This window comes from Rhinolophus sinicus, chromosome 1 (genome assembly GCF_057876585.1).
Source record: "Rhinolophus sinicus isolate RSI-liver-muscle chromosome 1, RSI-T2T, whole genome shotgun sequence".
Taxonomy (NCBI): domain Eukaryota; kingdom Metazoa; phylum Chordata; class Mammalia; order Chiroptera; family Rhinolophidae; genus Rhinolophus; species Rhinolophus sinicus.
Genome location: NC_142501.1, coordinates 157027726 through 157048412, shown reverse-complemented (window position 1 = coordinate 157048412; position 20687 = coordinate 157027726). Strand labels below are relative to the sequence as shown.

General features: G+C 35.1%; 1 protein-coding gene across 1 annotated transcript in view; it reads right to left on the bottom strand.

The window, feature by feature from the left end:
- Positions 1-3655: 3655 nt before the first annotated feature.
- NPFFR2 (neuropeptide FF receptor 2) overlaps positions 3656-20687 on the bottom strand; it is a 58608-nt gene continuing 41576 nt past the window's right edge. Inside the window, exons 3-4 of the mRNA XM_074324474.2 lie at positions 14634-14733; positions 3656-8498 (exon numbers count right to left, since the gene is read on the bottom strand). Of these exons, the coding sequence (XP_074180575.1) occupies positions 7667-8498; positions 14634-14733 (932 nt within the window). The 3' untranslated portion in view covers positions 3656-7666. The remainder of the gene's footprint in view (positions 8499-14633; positions 14734-20687) is intronic.

Sequence of the window (20687 nt, the reverse complement as noted above, 5' to 3'; positions counted from 1 at the left end):
TCTACACCAATCGCCTTTAATGAGCATTCATGTTATTTTTAGTTTAGGAGATTTGTTTACCTGCAAACAAGAATTCTTAAAAGGATTTAAAAAAAACAATTGGTTATTTTCTTGACTTTTGGCACTAGACACTCCTGAAATTAAACATTGGTTTCAAAATTATTCTTTGGGTGACTTTATTTGGTCTCTTTGGGCTTCATTTTCTCATATGTGAAATGTGGGCAATATATACCTTGCAGTTATTGTGAAAATTAAGCATAGTAGTGAATATAAAGTACTCATCACATTGCTTGTTACAGAGTAAGGTCTTAATACAAGGCAACTATCATCTCAGATTGGCCTTCCAGATTTTCTATTAACAACATGGCATGATTTGGGAACATCTTTCTTCTATTATATATTATTATGAATATAAAAATATTCATTCAAAATAAATAACTCTCACAGAATAGTATTTTCTTAAGTACCATCCCTAGACTAAAAATCAACTAAGATAATATAGTTTAGTAATTGCTTTGAACATGCTACCTAGTGGGATTCAGACTGGATAAATGGGAAAAATTTATAAATGGGAATCTTTGGAATGACAATGGGAATCTTTGGAATGACAATTAGGATTCTGTATAGTTTGCTTAAGAATTCCTCCCTTTGAAAAGTCAAAAGCATCTCAGTCTAGGTTACTTTGCCCATTGGCTATGAAATAGAATATTTCTACCTTCATCATTGTTAGCATTCTTCCAAAATTTCTAATACTTCCTCCCCCCAAATAAATATTCTCTGGAAGGAGGGAGGTGGGAACTATGTACACTGGCCTATGGACACTACAAAAGGGCCCCAAATGCATTTGCACTATCATTACTGCTGGAAATGTGAAAAATCACATTTATTTTTCCATTAAATCTCCATGCTTTATATTTCAATTAAAATAACTCACTTCAGGGCTTCCCAGTTTTGGGTACCCCCTCCCGCTGGGGAGCTGCAACCTCTTCTCCTGCCTCTAATAAACTATCTTCCTTTACAAAAATAATAATAATAATACCAATAATAATAAATAAAATAACTGACTTCTGAGTTTATTCTCATTGGTTTATTAGTCAGGAGGAATACTAGATAATGTGTGAATAAATGCCTATATAAGAACAAAAAGTACTATTTTTATATGGTGAATTATTATTTACCATCTTCATTACCACTGAAGGAACATATTCATAAGGAGGTTTGGGTATGAAACTGCACACTGTGTCATAGGCATTTATTACTTGCATCAGCATTTATTTCTACTTTTCTAGTAGTAATGTCACCTCATAGACACAGACAACAGTATGATGGTTACCAGGAGGTAGAGGGAATCAAATATAAGGTGAGAGAAGACGACTAGTCTTCAGGTGGTGAGCACACAATAGAGAATATAGCTATTGTATTACAAAGTTGTATACCTGAAATTTATATAACATCATTAATTAATGTTACCATAAATAAATAAATAAATTTAATTAAATAACACTATTTTGAAGGAACAAAAGTTAATCACATCAGCAGCTGGGGGGGTTCGGGGGCAGGGTGAAAAAGGTGAAGGGATTAAGAAGTACAAATTGGTAGTTACAGAATAGCCATGGGGATGTAAAGCAAAGCATAGGGAATATGGTCAATAATATGGTAATAACTATGTATAGTGCCAGGTGGGTACTAGACTAGTCAGGAGATCACTTCTTAAATTATACAAATGTCTATGCACTATGCTGTACACATGAAATTAATACAATATTGAATGTCAACTGTAATTGAAAAATTAATAAAGGCGGGGGAAAGGTGAAGGGGGAAAAAAAAGTTAATCACATCACTGTGAGATAAGGACCTAGATCTAGAGTCAGTAACTAAACATGAATTTGTGTTGTCTCATTTTGAAAGTAGTTTAAGGCTATCTTTAATTGTACATGTTAGGGCTATGTCTTATTAGGTGGATGTATTTCCCTAATCAAGTATTTGAGAAGAGGACTGGATTTGAATGTTGAAAAGCCATGGGGTAAACTGGTCTGGGCAATATTCATTCCTCTCCTTTGGATAGCAACAACTGTTTTCTTTTCAGGGATCCCTTATTTTAGCTCACGTGGTATGTGTTGAACATAAAAAGAAATATATATATATATATATATATATATATATATATATATATATATATATATATGTAGAGAAAGAGGCTAACCAAGAGGATAAACTGGGGTAAGGGAAAGATTTACTCAGAGGTTGCACGGAGAAGAAAAGGCAGGCAAAGATGAAACTGGACAACACGGTGGAACAGAGATATCTCATGTTGATTTTTATCAAGTTTTGCTCTATGGCTTGTGATGTACCTTTTTTTCCTGACTAGCTGACTATGGTTAAGATTTCCTTTTCATACTAATACTTGTGGAGCGAATTTATTTTGGGGGGTGAAGAAAGCTCTAAAATCTGTCCCAAGGTTAAACTAAGACAAGGATAATGCAATGTTGTAATCAATATATAACTACAAGGTCCTCCTTATACCTGGGTTATAATCATATACACTGGAACTCAAACAGGAAATAGAACACAGATATTTGTGATAGATTCCCTAACATTAGGATCTTGAAGAAAAATCACATTCAATGATGATGAAGGAAAAGTTACTCTTGATAAATATTTGTGCAGTATCATATATTTCTGGAAACCTTTTTCATATACATTGCTTCATTTGTTCATCAAAATACAGACAATGCAAATGTATTTATCAAACTGACCTAATCATGAAAGAACTGAGGCTCAGAGAGGTAACCTTCCCAAAGGTCCATTAAGTATGTTGAATTTGAATTCTGGTCTTTTGGCTTCAGTCTGGTTCTTTTTTAAAAAAACAATAGTTGGTATAATAATTGTAAAACAGTTATAATTTGGGAATAAAAACAACAAAAATGTACAATGCCATTTGGTATATTGGATATTATTTTAAAACTATCTTAATATGTACTTTACTTTTACATTGTTGTATTCATTCAGCATTTTGTTATCCTGTAACATCATTTCCATTATTTTCCACTGTCTCTGAAGATACATACCGGAGAACTGTGTTCAAAATCTTGAGCTCTTCAGAATAAAGAGGGTGATGGAAGGAGAACTGACTCTAGGTGTTGAACACACAATGTGATATATAGATGATGTATTACAAAAATTGTACACTTGAAACCTACGTAATTTTACTAACCATTGTCACCCCCAATGAATTTTAATTAAAAAAAGAGACTATAAGTGTCACAGATTATATTTATCATGGAAAATCTGTGGAAAACTAGGTGCAGAATTTTTATTTTTATAATGAAATAAGTATCCTTTTGGAAAACAATTACTGCTTAAAAAGGTAGCTAGAAATATTTTTTAAAAAGCAATGAAAAAGAAAGTCATGATGCATATTTTTACTCCCTTCTTTCATAGAAGCCATCTTAAGGTATCTAAGGCAAGACACAGTAGACTTAGTTGTAAACTAAGCAATGTATTTTGAGTACATCTATGATATTCTGGACTTCAAACAAAAACAAATATTATTAAAAATGTGTCATAAAATATTCAATTAATTACCTCATTGTTGTAGAACATGGTGCTAAAATAAACCATTTTCTTTGATAGTAAGTGTCCCTAAGGGGGAAAATATCCATTAAGCACTAAGTATCTTAAATATCAGCTGTCTCAAACACATAGCTGACATTTCTCCTAACTCTCTCTATTGTGACAGCTGTCTTTTAACTATCAAGTAATAAAGAAAACATATCAAGGATGAAAGAGTATAAAGGTACAAGGAACTTTTGATGCTATCGTTGAACAGCTGCACCAAATGTAGGAGCCATTATAGAAAAGGTAAGCAGTGATATCCAGACTGTGTCACTGGTGTTTTACAGGTGTAAAGAAGAAAAAGATCCGTTACGTGTTAGTCAATATTGTACAGCTCACAATGGGCTTTTATGAAGGTTTCTAAATTAATCAGATAGTATTGGATTATAGTGGGGAAGAAACTAAAAGTATTGATGTCATCACAAAGCAATAAAACCAGTTCACCTGTGAAGCTGAACAAGGTCAGCTGTGTTACTTTAAAGATCATGTCTCATATTAATGGAACAAAATTTGTTTTTAAAATTGTGTCAATTCTTAGCTATCCCTAACTCCAAAATTGAAAATGTGCCTACTTGGAGTTCAAGTGTATCTAAATCTCTATCGTAAAACCACTTTTCTTTCTTTTCGATTTTCTTTCATTTCTTCGCTCTCTTTGTAGTCTTTGATAGAAGTAAAATTGCTATATGGAAAAAATATCCTAACAAATGTATCTCTAAATGAAATGTCTAAATAGTCTGAGATTAGTTATGCATTATTCATCATTGTATACTTTCCCCTGCAATTTTGACGAGAAAACACATTGTTTCTTTCCTTTTCCTAGTAACTCTGCTGCTAGTGCATGTTTTTAAGAAATTGAGAAGTGAAAAAATATGTTTGATGTTGGACTATTTAAGGAAGCTCCATCTAGAGGTACAATCTGATCAAAGAGCACAGGCTTTGGAACTAATGGACCTGTGTCCCATTCAGAGCTTACTGTACAGAGTTTGGCTGTTCAATTTTAGATAAGTTCCTTGATGTCTCTGAGTTCTAGTTTTAATATGCAGAAAATGGGGATATACAATATTTATCTAATAGTCTGAGGTCAAATACAAAATTATATAAAATTTCTGACATAAGTCTCAATAAAAGATTGAGTTTTTATTACTGTTGTTATTTGTGCTCCACATTGTGGGGAATCTAAAGATGAGTAAGGCCTAACTCATCATGCCCTTGGAAATAAGACAGGAAAAGTCGAAAACCATATAACTTCACTCATATGTGGGCTATAAAACTGAAAGCAATAAATGACCAAGACAAACCAAAAACTCCTAGATACAGACAACAGTTTAGTGGTTACCAGAGGGTAATAGGGGGGAGGGGGATGGTAGAACAGGATAAAGGGGGTCAAAATGTGGTGATGGAAAGAGAACTGACTTTGGGTGGTAAACACACAATGCAATATATAGATGATGTACTGTAGAAATGTACACTTGAAACCTATATAATTTTAGTAACACATGCCACCCCAATAAATTTAATAAAAATTAAGAAAAATAATAATTTATATTCTAGTTGCAAAGATAAGACAGAACAATTACAATACAATTGAGGTTGTCATAAAAATGGTACACAATGCTTAGGGGAGGGAGTAAACACCTCTGTTATAAGAAAGCAAACAGACTTTCTGAGAGAGATAGCTTTTTAATAGACCTAAGACAATGGGTAGACAGGCAGATAGGGGAATGAAGCAAAGATTAAGTCATAAATGAAACAAAAAAAACAATAATCTAGGCTGACCATCTCTGTTTGATTTGAGTTTAGAAAACAATTTGTGTCGGAGATGCAACCAGGAGACACGAGCCAGGCGGTGGTGAGCTTTGAGTGTCTGTATGTGTTTAAACAGGCAGAAAGTTTCTGAAGTTGTTTTTACAAAGGAGAACCTTCTACTTTAGGAAGATGACTCTGCCAACTACCAAAAGACTAAGATTGAAAGGGAGGATGGGATTCAGTGAAGAGAGTTTTGCAATCATTAGGGAAGAGGTAATGAGAAGTTGAAGGTGATAAAAGGTAGATAGTTAACAGGTAAGAGTACAAAACCAAGCCAGAGTCCCTTCTGGCTCCCCTTCTCGCCTGGTTTCTCACTTGCAAGATATCAGACCGGAGTCCTTTTTCCTTACATTCACTTAAGTAAACTTTCTCAGATATAAATCACAGTTTTGGGGCACTAGTTCCACCTCTAGAATCGCTGATAACATATTGATGTATACCTTGAGTTGTTTTTACAGGAACAAGAAAACTGGTGACGCTTGCTGAGCACTGTCATGTAAACCCCAGACCAGCTGGTGCTGAGCCAGAACTCCTATTTCTTTGTAACCCCAGCTCCAATCAGTCAGAAGATACCCATGAGCTAATCACACATTGAAGATCTCTACCCTCCATTTCACCCTTTAAAAGCAATTGCCAATAAGAGGACGGAGAGTTGGGTTGGGACTTTGAGCATTTTCACTGCCAGTTCTCCTTTCATCATTGCCCATGAAATAAAGCTTTTTATCTGTTAATGCACCCCGTTACCAGCATAATTGGCTGTCTGCAGCAACTGGTAGACTAACCCTTCATGTGGTAACAAGAGTATGGAGTTTAGTTATGATGTTTTTCAGGTGCTGGTAGAATGTGGGAATGCCTGTCAGAAAGTGATAGTCTCTAACAAAATAACCTTCAATGTCTAAGTACACCAACTGTAAATATTATTTCAGTAAATCAGGGCAGAGGAATATAAAATCAAATTCTGTATCTAAAATTTGAGAAAGTTGCTCTTCCAGATGGCAGGAAGAAACACTGCATATTCAAATATCACATCGCTCAATTCAGTTGAAAACTCAACTATTATTTTCTCAAAGGCCTATAATGTTGAAAAGCTTTTAGCTTGAACTACTTAAATGAGTGGAAAAATTTGATAGTTCAGTTCGAAGCCCAGAAATTTATTTTTATTTGCCAAACTATTTGTTTTATAATTCCCAATTTTCCAGGGACTTATCTCACCGGAGAATAAAAGCTAGCATTTACAACTATTATCATGACATAATTGTAACAGCAGAATCCAGAGGGTTGCAATTCCCTTCATAACAGTAGCATTAATTTACTAACTCAGTAGGAGTGCTGCATTTAAATGTTGTGCTCAGTAGGGAATTTGGAATAACTGTTCTTGCTCTGTACAAACTTTATGGGAGTCTTATGATGATTTTTGAGCATCTCTGCTCAAAAGCACTTCAAATGAGAGCTGCCATTCTTCTGCCAACTGCTGCATTTTATAAAGATTTCCTTTTTATGTCAGAGATCCTATTAAAAAGGGAATTGAATTGGGGCTCTATATCACCTCTGAAAGAAACAGCTAGGGCATTAACTTCATTTGGGAAAATATTAAAAAGACAAGAATAACTCCTGTGGAACCACGCTATGATTTTACCAACTTTAACTGTACTCTTAAAAAAAAAAAAAAAAAAAAAAAAAAGAAAGAAAAAAGCTTTAAATACAAAGAAACATACTTTGCCTTTATTTGCTATTGTAGTTCTTATTTCTAAGAAAGCTTAGTACATTTCAAAAGCACAAACAGATAAATAATTCTTTAGTCTAAAATTTCAAATCCAAAAGTAAAGGGAGAACTGACAAAATGTAAATGTACTCTCATGCTAACTACTGCCCATTTATCACCATATGGAGGCTGTGTGTGTGTGTGTGTGTGTGTGTGTGTGTGTGTGTGTGTGTGTCTACAGACATAATACACATGCTTGACTCATACATAAACGGCTAAATTGGAAAAGGTCAGGCTTTGTAATCTGTTCCTAGAAAATGGATTTATCCAGGCAAACATGTATATTAGTCACTGTACATATTTTAAATAACATAAGATTGGTTATGAACATAAGACCAGTTTGTGTACTTTGCTTTTTCCAGACAGCGCTTTCTATACATGTTTCCTTTGGAACATTCTTAGGAAGAATTGAAGTATAAAGCCATAGAAAGCAACAATATTTCAATATAACACATAAAATTAAAATCATCACACGAGCTCTTTTTAAATCTCATTGCTATTGGTAGCTCCTTCTAATTCTTCCATCACTAATTCCTGCTTGGGGTTTTTAGCACTTTTTCTACAGCAAATTTCCTCATGTGGGTTTTGAATTACAGGTTTCTGGGTTAACTGATGAGAGGTATTTATGACCACATTGTTTTTAGCTCTTAGGGTGTAGGCTTCCTTGGGCTTTGCTAGTTTTCGGCAGAGCTGGAGGTGAAAAGCATCTTCAAAACCACGGCGAAAATTCTCATTGAAGAAACCATAAATGATGGGGTTGATGCTGCTATTGCAAAAGGCCAGCCAGTGAGCGAAAGGGTAGATATAGATGTTAATGAGCTGCAGTTCACTTGGAGACAGGTCAGCATAGTCTGAGAGCATCATCAGAGTCCAGAGGGGTAGCCAGGAGAGAATGAAAAGCAGGGCCACGACCAGCAGCATCTTAATGACCTTCTGCTTTTTCTTGGATACCATTTGCAACTGCTCCTGGTTCTGCTTGCCTGTGTGGGGCACTGTCATCCTGAAGAGTGAAATTCCAATCCTTCCATACATGATGACAATGAAGGACAAGGGAGCCAGGTAGATACTGGCAAACAGGACAGTGGTGTAGATCTTTCTCATTTCCATACTGGGCCAATCTTCCCGGCACCAGTAGACTGGAATGGTTTTATTCTGGGAGTTGAGTATCACTCGGTAATATTTTTCTTCTTGTACATCTAACATTATCACAGATGGAGACATAATGGCAATGGCCAAGACCCAGATGATCACAATAATGACAAAGGCTGTCTTGATAGTGAGCTTTGGTTTAAAAGGGTAGATGACACACCGAAACCTGCAATCAAAGGCAAATATCAGTGAGGCACTGCCTCATAACTTACGACGGAGTTGTGAATGAAATGTATTTAAATAATTCCCATATGCCTCAAAAACATAGAAAGTTACCATTAGTAGTAGAAAGGCAAGTATTGACATTTTCTGTCATTGATATGAATTAAATTTTAATTCAAAGTATGACTAAGTAGAGTACATCTGACACTATTATTAATAAAAGTAATAGTGGCAACTAACGTATACTGAATATGAACATTTAATACTCTGTTCCAGACTCTTTTCCATTGATTTACATGGATTATCTCTTTAAGCTTACCATTAAAAAGTGTAAAAACAGGCTTACACAAGGTAAAAATCTTGCTCATAATAACACATGATTTTTTACACAGGTAGCTCGGCTCCAGAGCCCATATTCCTAGGCTCTTCTTCATGTCCTTCTGTGGTCCTCTCCCATGTTATTTGTGTGCCTGGCCATGTAACTTGCCTTGGCCAAACAAGCATAACAGAAACAGTAGCTTTTTATGTACTTGCATTCTGGGGCTTGTCTTTTGAAATGCTTCCTCTTGAAAGCCAGTTACCAGGTTGTAAACAAGCTTGAATTTGATGACAAGCCATGTAGAGAAAGACCCTGGAGGATGAGAGGCTGGTCATCGAGGATGTTCTAGCCCCAGTTAATTTCCAGGGTAATGCTACAAAACGGTAAACAAAAGAGACAGACGCACTCAACCAATCCACGGAATCATGGGAAATATTAAGCATTGTTTTACGCCACTAAGTGTTTGGTGGTTTCTGTCATAGCTATAAGAGTCTAAGTGTTAGCATTATGAATTCTGATTATGTGTGTTCCCAGTGGTCTGTATCCTCTGGTGAGTATGGAATTTCAACATCAGTATGTAGAGTCTCATTCATTTCACTGCTATTTTGTTATTGTGATTCTTGATGTCATTATTTTAATTATAAGATAATTATACCATTATGCAACTGTATAGCATTTTATAGTTTTCAAAGTATATTGTCACAAAGTATATTGTCACCTATTTAATCTTCTTTAACTTTTGTGATGACTCTATAAAACTGAAATGTTATGATAATTATTACTTTGCAGATCTGCAGGTAAGGAAACTTAGAGCTTTAAGTGTTCCAGCAGAAGCTCCAAATTAATTTATCTGACTTATCTTCATATAATGACTAGTGAGTTTATACCTTCACTGCTCTGTTGTCCTTTGAAACTTATACATCATTGTATGTATAAGATCTTCTGTCTTAATCTCCAAGTTTTCCTACAGTCTTCTAATCAGTGAATCCTCCCATTCACTCATTCTTAGATTATGAGTAACTTCATAGGTACAATTCTAGGTACTTTGCTCTTGCTTTTTTTCTAAACCAAATTTAATCATTCAACAAATATATGCATATGTATTCAGAAAGGCAAAGATGAACAAAATAGAAAATGCGCCCTGCCAGAAAATTGTCAATGGAAATATTATGTAATTATGCTAAAATCATGCTTGAGTTTGGACTTGGCCAGTGTATCAGTCAGGGTTTTCCAGGGAAACAGAACCAAAAGGATATATATTGAAAGATGTTTATTATAAGGAATTGGCTCATGCGATTATGGAGGTTGAGTAATCTCGAGATTTGCAGTTGGCAAAATGAAAACTCAAAACGGAGACTCAGGAGACTCAATGGTGTAGTTCCAGTTCAAGTCTGAAGGCCTGAGAACCAGGCGAGTCACCAGGTGGACTAGATGTAAGTTCTAGTCCGAAAGCCGCATGCTTGAGACCCCAGAAGAGCTGATGTTTCAGTTCAAGTCTGAAGGCAGGAAAAGACTAATGTCCCAGTTCAAAAGTGAGGCAGGAGGAGTTTTCTCTTACTTGCAGAAGGGTCAGCATTTTGTTCTATTCAGGTCTTCAACTGATTGAATAAGGGCCACCCACATTGGGGAGGGCAATCTTCTTTATTCTTTTGATTCAGTCTCATCAAAAACACCCTCACAGACACCCAACAATAATGTTTGACCAAATATCTGGGCCCCTCGTGACTCAGTCAAGTTCACACATAAAATTAATTCATCACAGCCAGTTAGGAAAAACAATCTCAGTATTCTATCTCAAACAACAATAGATAGTGGCCTGGCTCACGATTAGTTAGCACCCAGAACTAATGAGTCTTAAAGAGCAATAAATAGAAGTGAAAAAGAGAAGGAGGTTTCAAGGATAAATCTCAAGATTTTCACTTGAACTGAGTGAGGGGTCCAGACATGCACTGATTGGGGAACATGAGAAAAGGAGCTGATTTTTGGCTCTTTTTTTCTTTTTCTTTTGGAGGACTTATAGTGAAGATAAGTTCAGTTCCTGGCATGTTTAGTTTGAGGTGTTTGTTGTTGGATGTACAGATGAAGTTATCCAGTAGGTATTTTAAAAATAAGTATGGAATTCAGGAGAAAAACTTAGTCTGGAGAAATCGGTTTGGAAGTTTCTTTGTGGTTTGGCTTCTGCCAAGAGCTGACGAAGAAAGCACTTAAGTGCAAGTAGTTTAGATAGAGATGGAGGTGTGGTGACTTTAAAACATGTCCAAATTCTTTGACATTCCTTCCAAATTCTATTCCTGTATACTTGAATATGGGCTGTCCTTAATGACTCACTTCTAATAAATAGAATGCAGAAGTGATGTTGCATGACTTTCACCAGCGCTCTCTCTTAGGGTGGATGTTCAGAGCCTTGGACTGACATGTAAGAAGTCCAGCTACCTTGAAACTGCCATGCTATATAGCCCACGTGGGGAAACAAATAGAGATAGAGTGCCTGAGGAAACCCGGTTTCTTCAAGTTGTTGCCCAAGTCTTCCCAGCCTAGGCACCAATGAGAGACTGAAAGAGCCTTCAGCCCTGACCTTGGAGCACCTCCTCCACCTGATGCCATATGGAGCAGAGACAACCTATACTTGCTGAATCTTCCCGTATCACAAATTCAGGAGCATAATAAATAGTGTCGCTATTTTTAAGCCACTAAGTGGTTTCTTTTGGAAAATGACTTGTTATATAGCAATAGGTGACTGAAACTATAGAGAAGTGATGTATGGGTGGGAAGACAGGCAGTAACAGTGTGAATTAAACCATCAGTTACAGCAAGTGACCATAATTCCATCAGTTTTTAAAAAACCTGAAACATTACAGATACAGTTGAAATTCTTTTGGTAGATCTATGTAATCTCTGTCATCTTCCTCTTTCCACAGAAATCTTGAAGTTGTCATGTATCTCTCCTATCATGTTTTTTTATGCTTTTAGAGTAGTAGTCTGCATCGACAATATTTTAAATTTTATATTGGCACCATGTTATATGTTTCATTATGTAATTTCTTTTTTAAGTTTGTACACTTTTGAGATTTATGCATTTTGATATATGTTGACCTAGCTCATTAATTTTGACCATTGTATAATCATTCCTCAAATAAATATTTGATAAATCAAATAAATAAATAATTTATTTATTATTATAACTTCATTTACTTTTTTAAATGAAGAGCAATGTTTATTTCTAAATTTCTGTTCAGGAGGCATGCTAGAAACAGTGAAAAAGGAATTTAGGGACGTTTAATACTAAACGCAATGTGGACGTAAATGTGTTAATCTCAAGATTCAGATCAAAAATGAAAAGGAAATTATAGGTTTTTATTCACTGTAAAATCACATGTATAATTATATAATTAAGGAATAAAATTTATTGTAAACCTTCATATTAAAATAATTTTGTAGTACAACTACTTACTAGTATAAAATTAGTACAAGTATTATTATAACAAATAAGTAGTATGCAAAAATATAGTATAATAGTAGTAACAGTATAATAAATTGGGAAATTTAATGTAAAAAGGTATCTTTGGCATATGGTAGTTAGCATATGTTTAAATTCTATTTTCTTTATAAACTAGATAAACAAGGTCTATGTGACAAACCAAATAAACTAGATCTATGTGATAAGTTCTGGAAAACAGATAAAAACATTATAAATAATGATGCAAATAATAAATCAATATTAAATATAGAATCTACCAAGTTTTTTGATGTCAACAATTCTACTACATATCATCTTTTGAAATCTGTGTGTGTGTGTGTGTGTGTGTGTGTGTGTGTATCTAGTTTCTTTACTTAAGGAGACATCTTTCAGGTTATTGTTCAGTTTCCTTCTCAAATATCTCTTAATTGCCATTGCCACTGCCTTAATAAATGCATGCATCCTCTCCCATCTGAGTTACAAAAGAGCCTAAATGTTCTGCCTGTCTCTAATCTTACATAATTCCAAATCATTTCTACCTATTTTTCCAAAATGAAAATTAGTCATCATTCCTGTTTAAAAGACTTCAATAGCTCCCTGTTGTCTTAAGGACAATGTTTAAACTTCTTAAAATGGAAGGAAGACGGGACCATAGAAAATCCACTTTTTGCCTTTTTCTACGGCCTAATGTGCCACTTCACCAGCCTCTGTTGCAGTTTAACTGCCTCTCCGCACATCTCTGGACAAGCGCTCTCCTATTTCAAATGTGAGGTAGATAGATAAGAGATGTCACTTCCCCTATTTCTTCCCAAGGTAAATTTCTGATCCCTCAAGATTTAGATAAGTCACCTCTTCTATAAACCCACCACTACCTGTACTGACAGATAACTTGATCACTTTCTACCTACACAACTGGGCCCCTATTACACAGTATTATTTGTAAGTATTTGACTGTGAACTGAGACAGCACATTGTCTAATATGCTTTAGAGGCTACACAACCCAGTCTAGTACCGGGCACAGATTAACAATGTTTATAAATGAATGTATTAATAAATTTTATCTTAAAATATGGATAAAATTTCAGATATACTTCATCACATTTACATTTCCATCATTAGAAAATTCAAGATTCTAGTGTAAAAATAGTAAAATTATATTGCTATAAATTGCATGTTTCAATGCCCCGCTAATCCATATGTTAAAAACCTGACTCCCCAATGGGATGGTATATGGAGGTGGGATTTTTGGGAGGTAATTAGGTTGAGATAGGGACATGAGAGTGGAGTCCTAATGATGGGATCAGTGCACTTTTAAGAAAATAAAAGAGATGAGAGCTTGTGCTCTCTACCATGTGAGGATACAAGAAGAAGAGGGCCCTCTGCAAACCAGGAAGAGGTCTCTCAACAGGCACTGAATCTATTAAGATCCTGATCTTCGACTTCCCAGCCTTCAGAACTGTGAGAAATAAATGTCTGCTGCTTAAGCCATGATATCTATGGTTTCTCATTATAGCAGCTTGAATGAAGACATGTATTATCTTTAATTATTTAATTTTAAAATATGGACATTTAGGTTTCTTTTCTTATTCCTGAAGCTTTAGTGTGTGTATGTGTGTGTGTGCGTGTGTGTGTGTGTGTATGTCTATACGTATATATATGAGCACGTATGTGTTTAGATGTTACACAACCCAGCCTAGTACCAGGCACAGATTAACAATGTTTATAAATGAATGTATTAATGAATTTTATCTTAGAATATGGATTAAATTTCAGATACATTTCAGCACATTTACATTTCCACCATTGGAAAATTCAAGAATCTGGTGTGAAAATAGTAAATTATACTGCTGTGGTCTGCATGTTTGAGTGCCCCCAAAATCCTTATGTTGAAAATCTAACTTCCAGTGGGATGGTATAGGGAAGACCTTCATATACACAGGGGGTGCCAAAAAAAGCGTACACATTGTAAGAAAGGAAAACTGTATTAAAATTGTAATACTCAATATATACCAATAACAAAAGATGAATACAAGTCACGTTTGACTTCTGTAATTACAAGAGGTGCTCAAAGTGGTTACCATCAGCATCCAGACACTTCTGATTATGGCAAACTACTGCTTGAGCATCGTTGACCAAAATGTACACTTGTATACATTTTTTGGCACCTCAGGTATATAGATAAATATGGATATAGATGTAGATTTATAGATGTATCTTTCTCTTAAAGAGGTAGGTAGCATGGATACAAAAATTTTGGCAGATATTGCTCCAATTTAGTAGATTATACATTTTTCTCTGGTTAGGTGGATTAACTGAAGACATGCCCATTTCTTTCTGGATTTAGATTTTGGTGCTGACTTACCTATCCACTGCTATTGCAACCAAAGTAAAGACAGAAGACGCGACTGATATTCCTTGGACCAATCCACTGATTTTGCACATTGTGCTTCCAAACGGCCATCCTGGGGGGAAAAAAAGAGAGAAAAGGAAGTTAGTCTTTGAAAATGTTTTTTTTTTTCATTTCACTGAAAATATAAACAGAAAGGCATGAAATCAAGATTCATACAACTTTCCGAAATGATATTCAGGTAACAATCAATGTTTCCCATTATTTTCATTATTTCCAGAGCTCTGTTTTTCACTACACGAATAATAATAATAATAATAATAATAATAATAATAATAATATCAAAATTATATAGTAATTACAACATTCTAGGCACTATCATAAGTGCTTTGTGTCTATTAACATATCTAATCTCCACACTAGGCTTTTGAAGGCTTTATTATTCTCCTCATGTAATAGACTAGGTAACACACAGATATCACATGTCTTTCCCATAGCTAGTTAGCAGCATATTAAGGATTTGAATCCTAAAAGTATGGTTCCACAGTCCAGGCAACTAACCCTTATACAATAGTGCCCTTTAAATGAATAAAACAGGAAGAAAATCAGTATTTGAATTTGGAAATGTACCTCATAAATTATGAGGAATCAGGAGTCACAAGTAGAATAAAGTTAATATTTATTTATATGTAATGTAATCAGACAAATTACCATAGAGGTACTTTGTTATGCAATGAATATTTGTGCTCACCCCCAATTTATATATTGCAGCCTTAATCCCCAATGTGATGGTAAATGGAGATGCAGCCTTTGGGAAATAATTAGGTTTAGATGAGGCCATGATTTGGTACCTGTACAATGGGTTTATAAAATGAGGAAGAGAAAGTTCTCTCTCTCTCTCTCTCTCCCACACACACACACATGAATGCACCAAGGAAAGGTCATGTGAACACACAGCAGGAGAGTGGCTATGTACAAACCAGGAAAAGTACCATCATCAAGAACTTGACCATGCTGGCACACTGATCTTGGACTTCTAGCCTCCAGAATGGTGAAAAAAAATCAATGTCTGCCATTTACGCACCCAGTCTGTGGTATTTTGACACTGCAGCATGAGCTAAGACATACTTTGAGAACAAAGAGCACTTGACATGAACAAAAATAGTCTATCTGAAGTCCTTCTTAACTGAACCTCACTTACCAGAATGATTATTAAAAAATTAGCAAAATTATTATAGCAGTTTGATATTCTAAGCACCCATCTATTATAGGAAAGTAACATTCTTCTCCCACTAGCAAATATTCTAGTTTTCCAAAAGATGAATGCTACCTATTTCTCAGATTTTTAAAAATTTATCTCTTAAAAAAAAATTCTGTAATTTATTTTTTAAAATATTCTTACCTAACTAAAAATATTCCTAATAACCTAAGTAATCCAAATATATCTTTTAAAAAGAACACATTTTTACCACCCATCCAGACCATTTTGAAATAGGTGCTTAAATGACTCTACTGAATAAACCAAAAGAGAGCATGTCTTCCCTATCCTAAAATGCATTTGTTTGTTATAGTATTATTTTTCAACAAAAAAAATGCAAAAAAACATGTATAGCCATTGGTTGAAAACGGAAGAATAAGCACATGATTTATCTCATCTCCCTCACCAAACTCCACTGAAATGACAGTACTAGGACCAAAAAAAAAAAAGCATAGAAATTGGGGCGCCAGATACTACTGACAATAAAGTTGGGAAAATAACACGATTGGCTGAATTATGTATAAACGCAATCAGATGGCTTTTCCCCAGGTGGGTAGAAGAAAGGAGGACACACTCTAAGGAGGTGGAAGCACAGTGGCTCCAGATTCTTAGTCACAAGGTGCATGGGGAGTGGATGTCATCAAGAGGTAGAAGAATTAAATAAAAGTATACATTCTACACGCAATACCAATACCGCTGGCCCACTCAGTCTGGAATGCAACAGCCAGCCTTATATCCTTATGTCAAATCAGAGAATTTCTTACTCGGGAGTGATCTTCCCAAAAATAGTGACATGCAGATTGTAACAGTTGTGGATTTCCCAATGAATGGTCCAGACTAATGAAGCTGTTAGTGGTCCTAACCTCAATCCACAGGCATGCAGAGGTTCAAGGCAACCACACAGTGTCTCATTCTGAAACACGAGAGCTAAGTAGCAGTTGACACCAGGAAAACCTCAAATATGAAAGAAGAGTCTAAAACAAACAGGAAGACAGAAATTTCTGAGAAAACCAATATGAATCTGGTAGATGATCAATGAAAAAGCAAATAAAAATTATTAATAATAACCTCTGACAATTAAGTTCATGAATTCATCCTAGAAAAAGTGCTACATACCTCATTGCTGAATATCAATCATACAGTCACCTTCGAAGTACTCCCTTTGGGAAGATATGCACTGATGTCAGCGCCTAGTCCACCCTTCAAAGAAATTTTGGAACTCTGCTGGAATGGCCATCAGAGTGGTCGTTGTATTACCCTTGATGTCCTGAATGTCATCAAAATGTCTTCCTTTCAATATTTCCTTTATCTTCAGGTAAAGAAAGAAGTCACTGGGGACCAGATCAGGTAAATAGGGAGGATGTTCCAATACGGTTATTTGTTTACTGGCTAAAAATTCCCTCACAGCAGTGCTGTGTGAGCTGGTGCATTGTTGTGATGCAAGAGCCATGAATTGTTGGAGAAAGGTTCAGGTAGTCTAACTTTTTCATGCAACCTTTTCAGCACTTCCAAATAGTACATTTGATTAACTGTTTGTCCAGTTGGCACAAATGCATAACGAATAATCCCTGTGATATCAAAACAGATTAGCAACATCATTGCAACACGTTCGCAAATTGTCAGACCTTCATATAACACGTATTATGCATGAAACATGTGCATAATAGTATAAGGAAAATACAGAATATAAAAATAGCTCAAAGAATGTAACATACAATAATAGAAATTAACTCATCATAAAGTCTGGAAAAGAAAGTTAAGAAAATCTTTGAAAGTATAATAAGAAACAGAAAAATGAAAGAAAAAAGATGAAAAAAGGGGGGTGAGGGCAACTCAAAATCTCCAATATCTGATTAATGTGAGTTGAAGAAAAGAAAACAGAAACAAACTCTGTAAGAAAATTCCCCAGGATTACAGGGCATTCATATTTTTATGAAAAGGACCTAGCAAGTGAAAATAAAAACACACTTGAAGGCATAACTGCCTGAAATTTAGAACATGGGATAAATAGAAGCCCTAAGAGCTTAAGACAACAGTAGAAATTTTGTCTTAAGACAAAATAGAAATCAGGAGTAAAAGAAACAAGAGTCAAATGACATTAGATTTTTCAGCGGTAATACCTGGCTTCTCAGTAGTAATAATAGAGTAATCTCTTCAAATGTTTCGAGGGGAAAAAATGTCTAGCCTAGAATACTTTATACAGCTAACTAATCAAGTGTGAGAGCAGAATAAAGATATTTGCAGATCTACAAGACCTCAAACATTTTCATATCAATGCACTTTCACTGGAAATTAACAGAGAAATAAACTAAGAAAAGAAATGGCATCCACAAAACAGGGAATTGAGAGAGGCGAAGAGATTGTTAGGGTCTCAGTGAAGTGACATCCCAGAGTAGTAGTTGAGCTCCCTGCCTGGAGAGCACTGTGTCTGGATGGGAAGAGGACTACTGAGAGCACTCTCCAGGAATAATATGCAATTTACAGGTTACTTGTTATGTTTGAAGGTATTGACAAGAAATCAATACTAGTAGACAATATGAAGATACATTACTGATAGGTACACAGACAAAACTAAGCAAATCAAAATACGATGCCCTTATTAAATCCAAGAAAACAAACAAACGAAAAAACATTTTACAAAAGAAAAATTGCTATCATAGCACTCTACTTGGCTCAGCAGGGATAAGATAGATGTAATAATAGAATGTATGAGATCTGACAATTAAGTTCGTGAACTTTTTGCAATGATCTTGCTAACATTTTTTTGCTATCAGAGAGATAATTCATTATGAATTTATACCAACTGGACAAACAGTCAACCAAGTTTACTATTTGAAAGTGCTAAAAAGGTTGCGTGAAAAAGTTAGACTACTTGAACCTTTCTCCAACAATTCATGGCTCTTGCATCAAGACAATGTACCAACTCACACAGCACTGTCTGTGAGGGAGTTTTTAGCCAGTAAACAAATAACCATATTGGAACACCCTCCCCACTCACCTGATCTGGCCCCCAATGACTTCTTTCTTTACCTGAAAATAAAAGAAACATTGAAAGGAAGACATTTTGATGACATTCAGGACATCAAGGGTAATACAACGACAGCTCTGATGGCCATTCCAGCAAAGAGTTCCAAAATTGCTTTGAAGGGTGGACTAGGTGCTGGCACCAGTGCATAGCTTCCCAAGGGGAGTACTTCAAAAGTGACTGTAGTAATTGATATTCAGCAACGAGGTATATAGCACTTTTTCTAGAATGAGTTCCCAAACTTAATTGTCTGGCCTCGTATACTCTGAATTTTGATTTAACCAAAAATTATATCATTATATCGAGAGAATAGAGGAGGTAGAGATTGTGAACATATATGTGTGTGAATGTGTATTTGTGGTTCTGTATAAATGTGTATGATTGCATTTATACAGAATTTCAGCCACTCTTGTTGTTTTCTCAACTTCACATTCAATAGTATCTGACATTCAGTTTCTATGGATTTGCGTTCTCTTGTCCTAATGCTGTCGTTTCAGTGGAGTGTGGTGAGGAACACTACCTCCTGTGGTAAAAAGAGGATTATGAAAACTAAATTACATCTCTACAGTTCAAAAGTAATACATTATAATGAAAACATGTTACTTAGAAATATGATAGTGATTACCAAAAAAAGGTAAAGAATGCTGAACATGGCTGCCTCCTGGGAATGGGAAGCAGAGATAATAAAGAGTAATATATATGAAAATGTTTTAAATGATAATTTAATTATAAATATTTACATGGGAAATATTGAGAACACTTCTTATTCGTGAAACAGGTTTCTTGAGAATGATAATGATGATTTTTCTCAATTCTTTCACTTTCTTTTTTACCTAGCACAGTATTTTGAAAATGTACATCCTCAATAAATATTGTTTTTTAAATGATAAACATAACAAAGACACAGACTCTTTGAGTACACGGTGATAGAATAGGCATTTTAAACTCTCCCTGGCTCTCACTCCAGACAAAGGAAGGAAACAGGTAAATTTTATAGAGAAATCTCTTATTCTTCTATAAATTGATGTTGAGCGCTATAAAAGATAAGAATGATTGCATGGCTCATGCTGCTGTAAATATTTTTGGTATGTTGTTATTGTTTTATTTTTTTGTTATAGATTTGGAATATGAATATTTGAGTACTATTCATTAACGCAAAAAATATTTCTTAAGCAGGTCCTATGTAACAAAACTATAGGGAGCTGGAGACACACTGTTCTTGCAGTTTCGAAGTGTACAATGTAGTGCAAAAGAAGTAGTAATATGGGCCCAAAAGTACTCTATGACTAGTACTCAAAAGTTACTCATCATTACTTATTGTTGCATATGTGAGTTACCACTGATGAAACTACCACTTTTTGAGAAATCATTGGGACTGCTGCTCCATCTTCCGTCAAAAACTGTTAGAAATCTCCCCAGTTAACTACAACAGGGCCTAAATATCTATTTATGTTAGATTGAAGACACTGCATCAATTGAAACCAAACTTCCTAGTTCCTTGAACTTTACAATCCGTAATATCTTCAGTAATATTTCTACCATATTATGTGTGTTCTGAACTGCACTAAGCAAATTCATAATCTTTAGTAATACAGATCCCCTTCACTGATGACCTTCAGTGAACACTATAAAAATAACAGCATCCACTCCTCATCTCTGTCACTGCTTTATTTTTCTCCATAATTCTTTTCATTCTCTGACCTCTTATATACAGAGGGTGCCAAAAAAATGTATACACATTTTAAGAAAGGAAAAAACTATTAAAATTGTAATACTCAATATATAC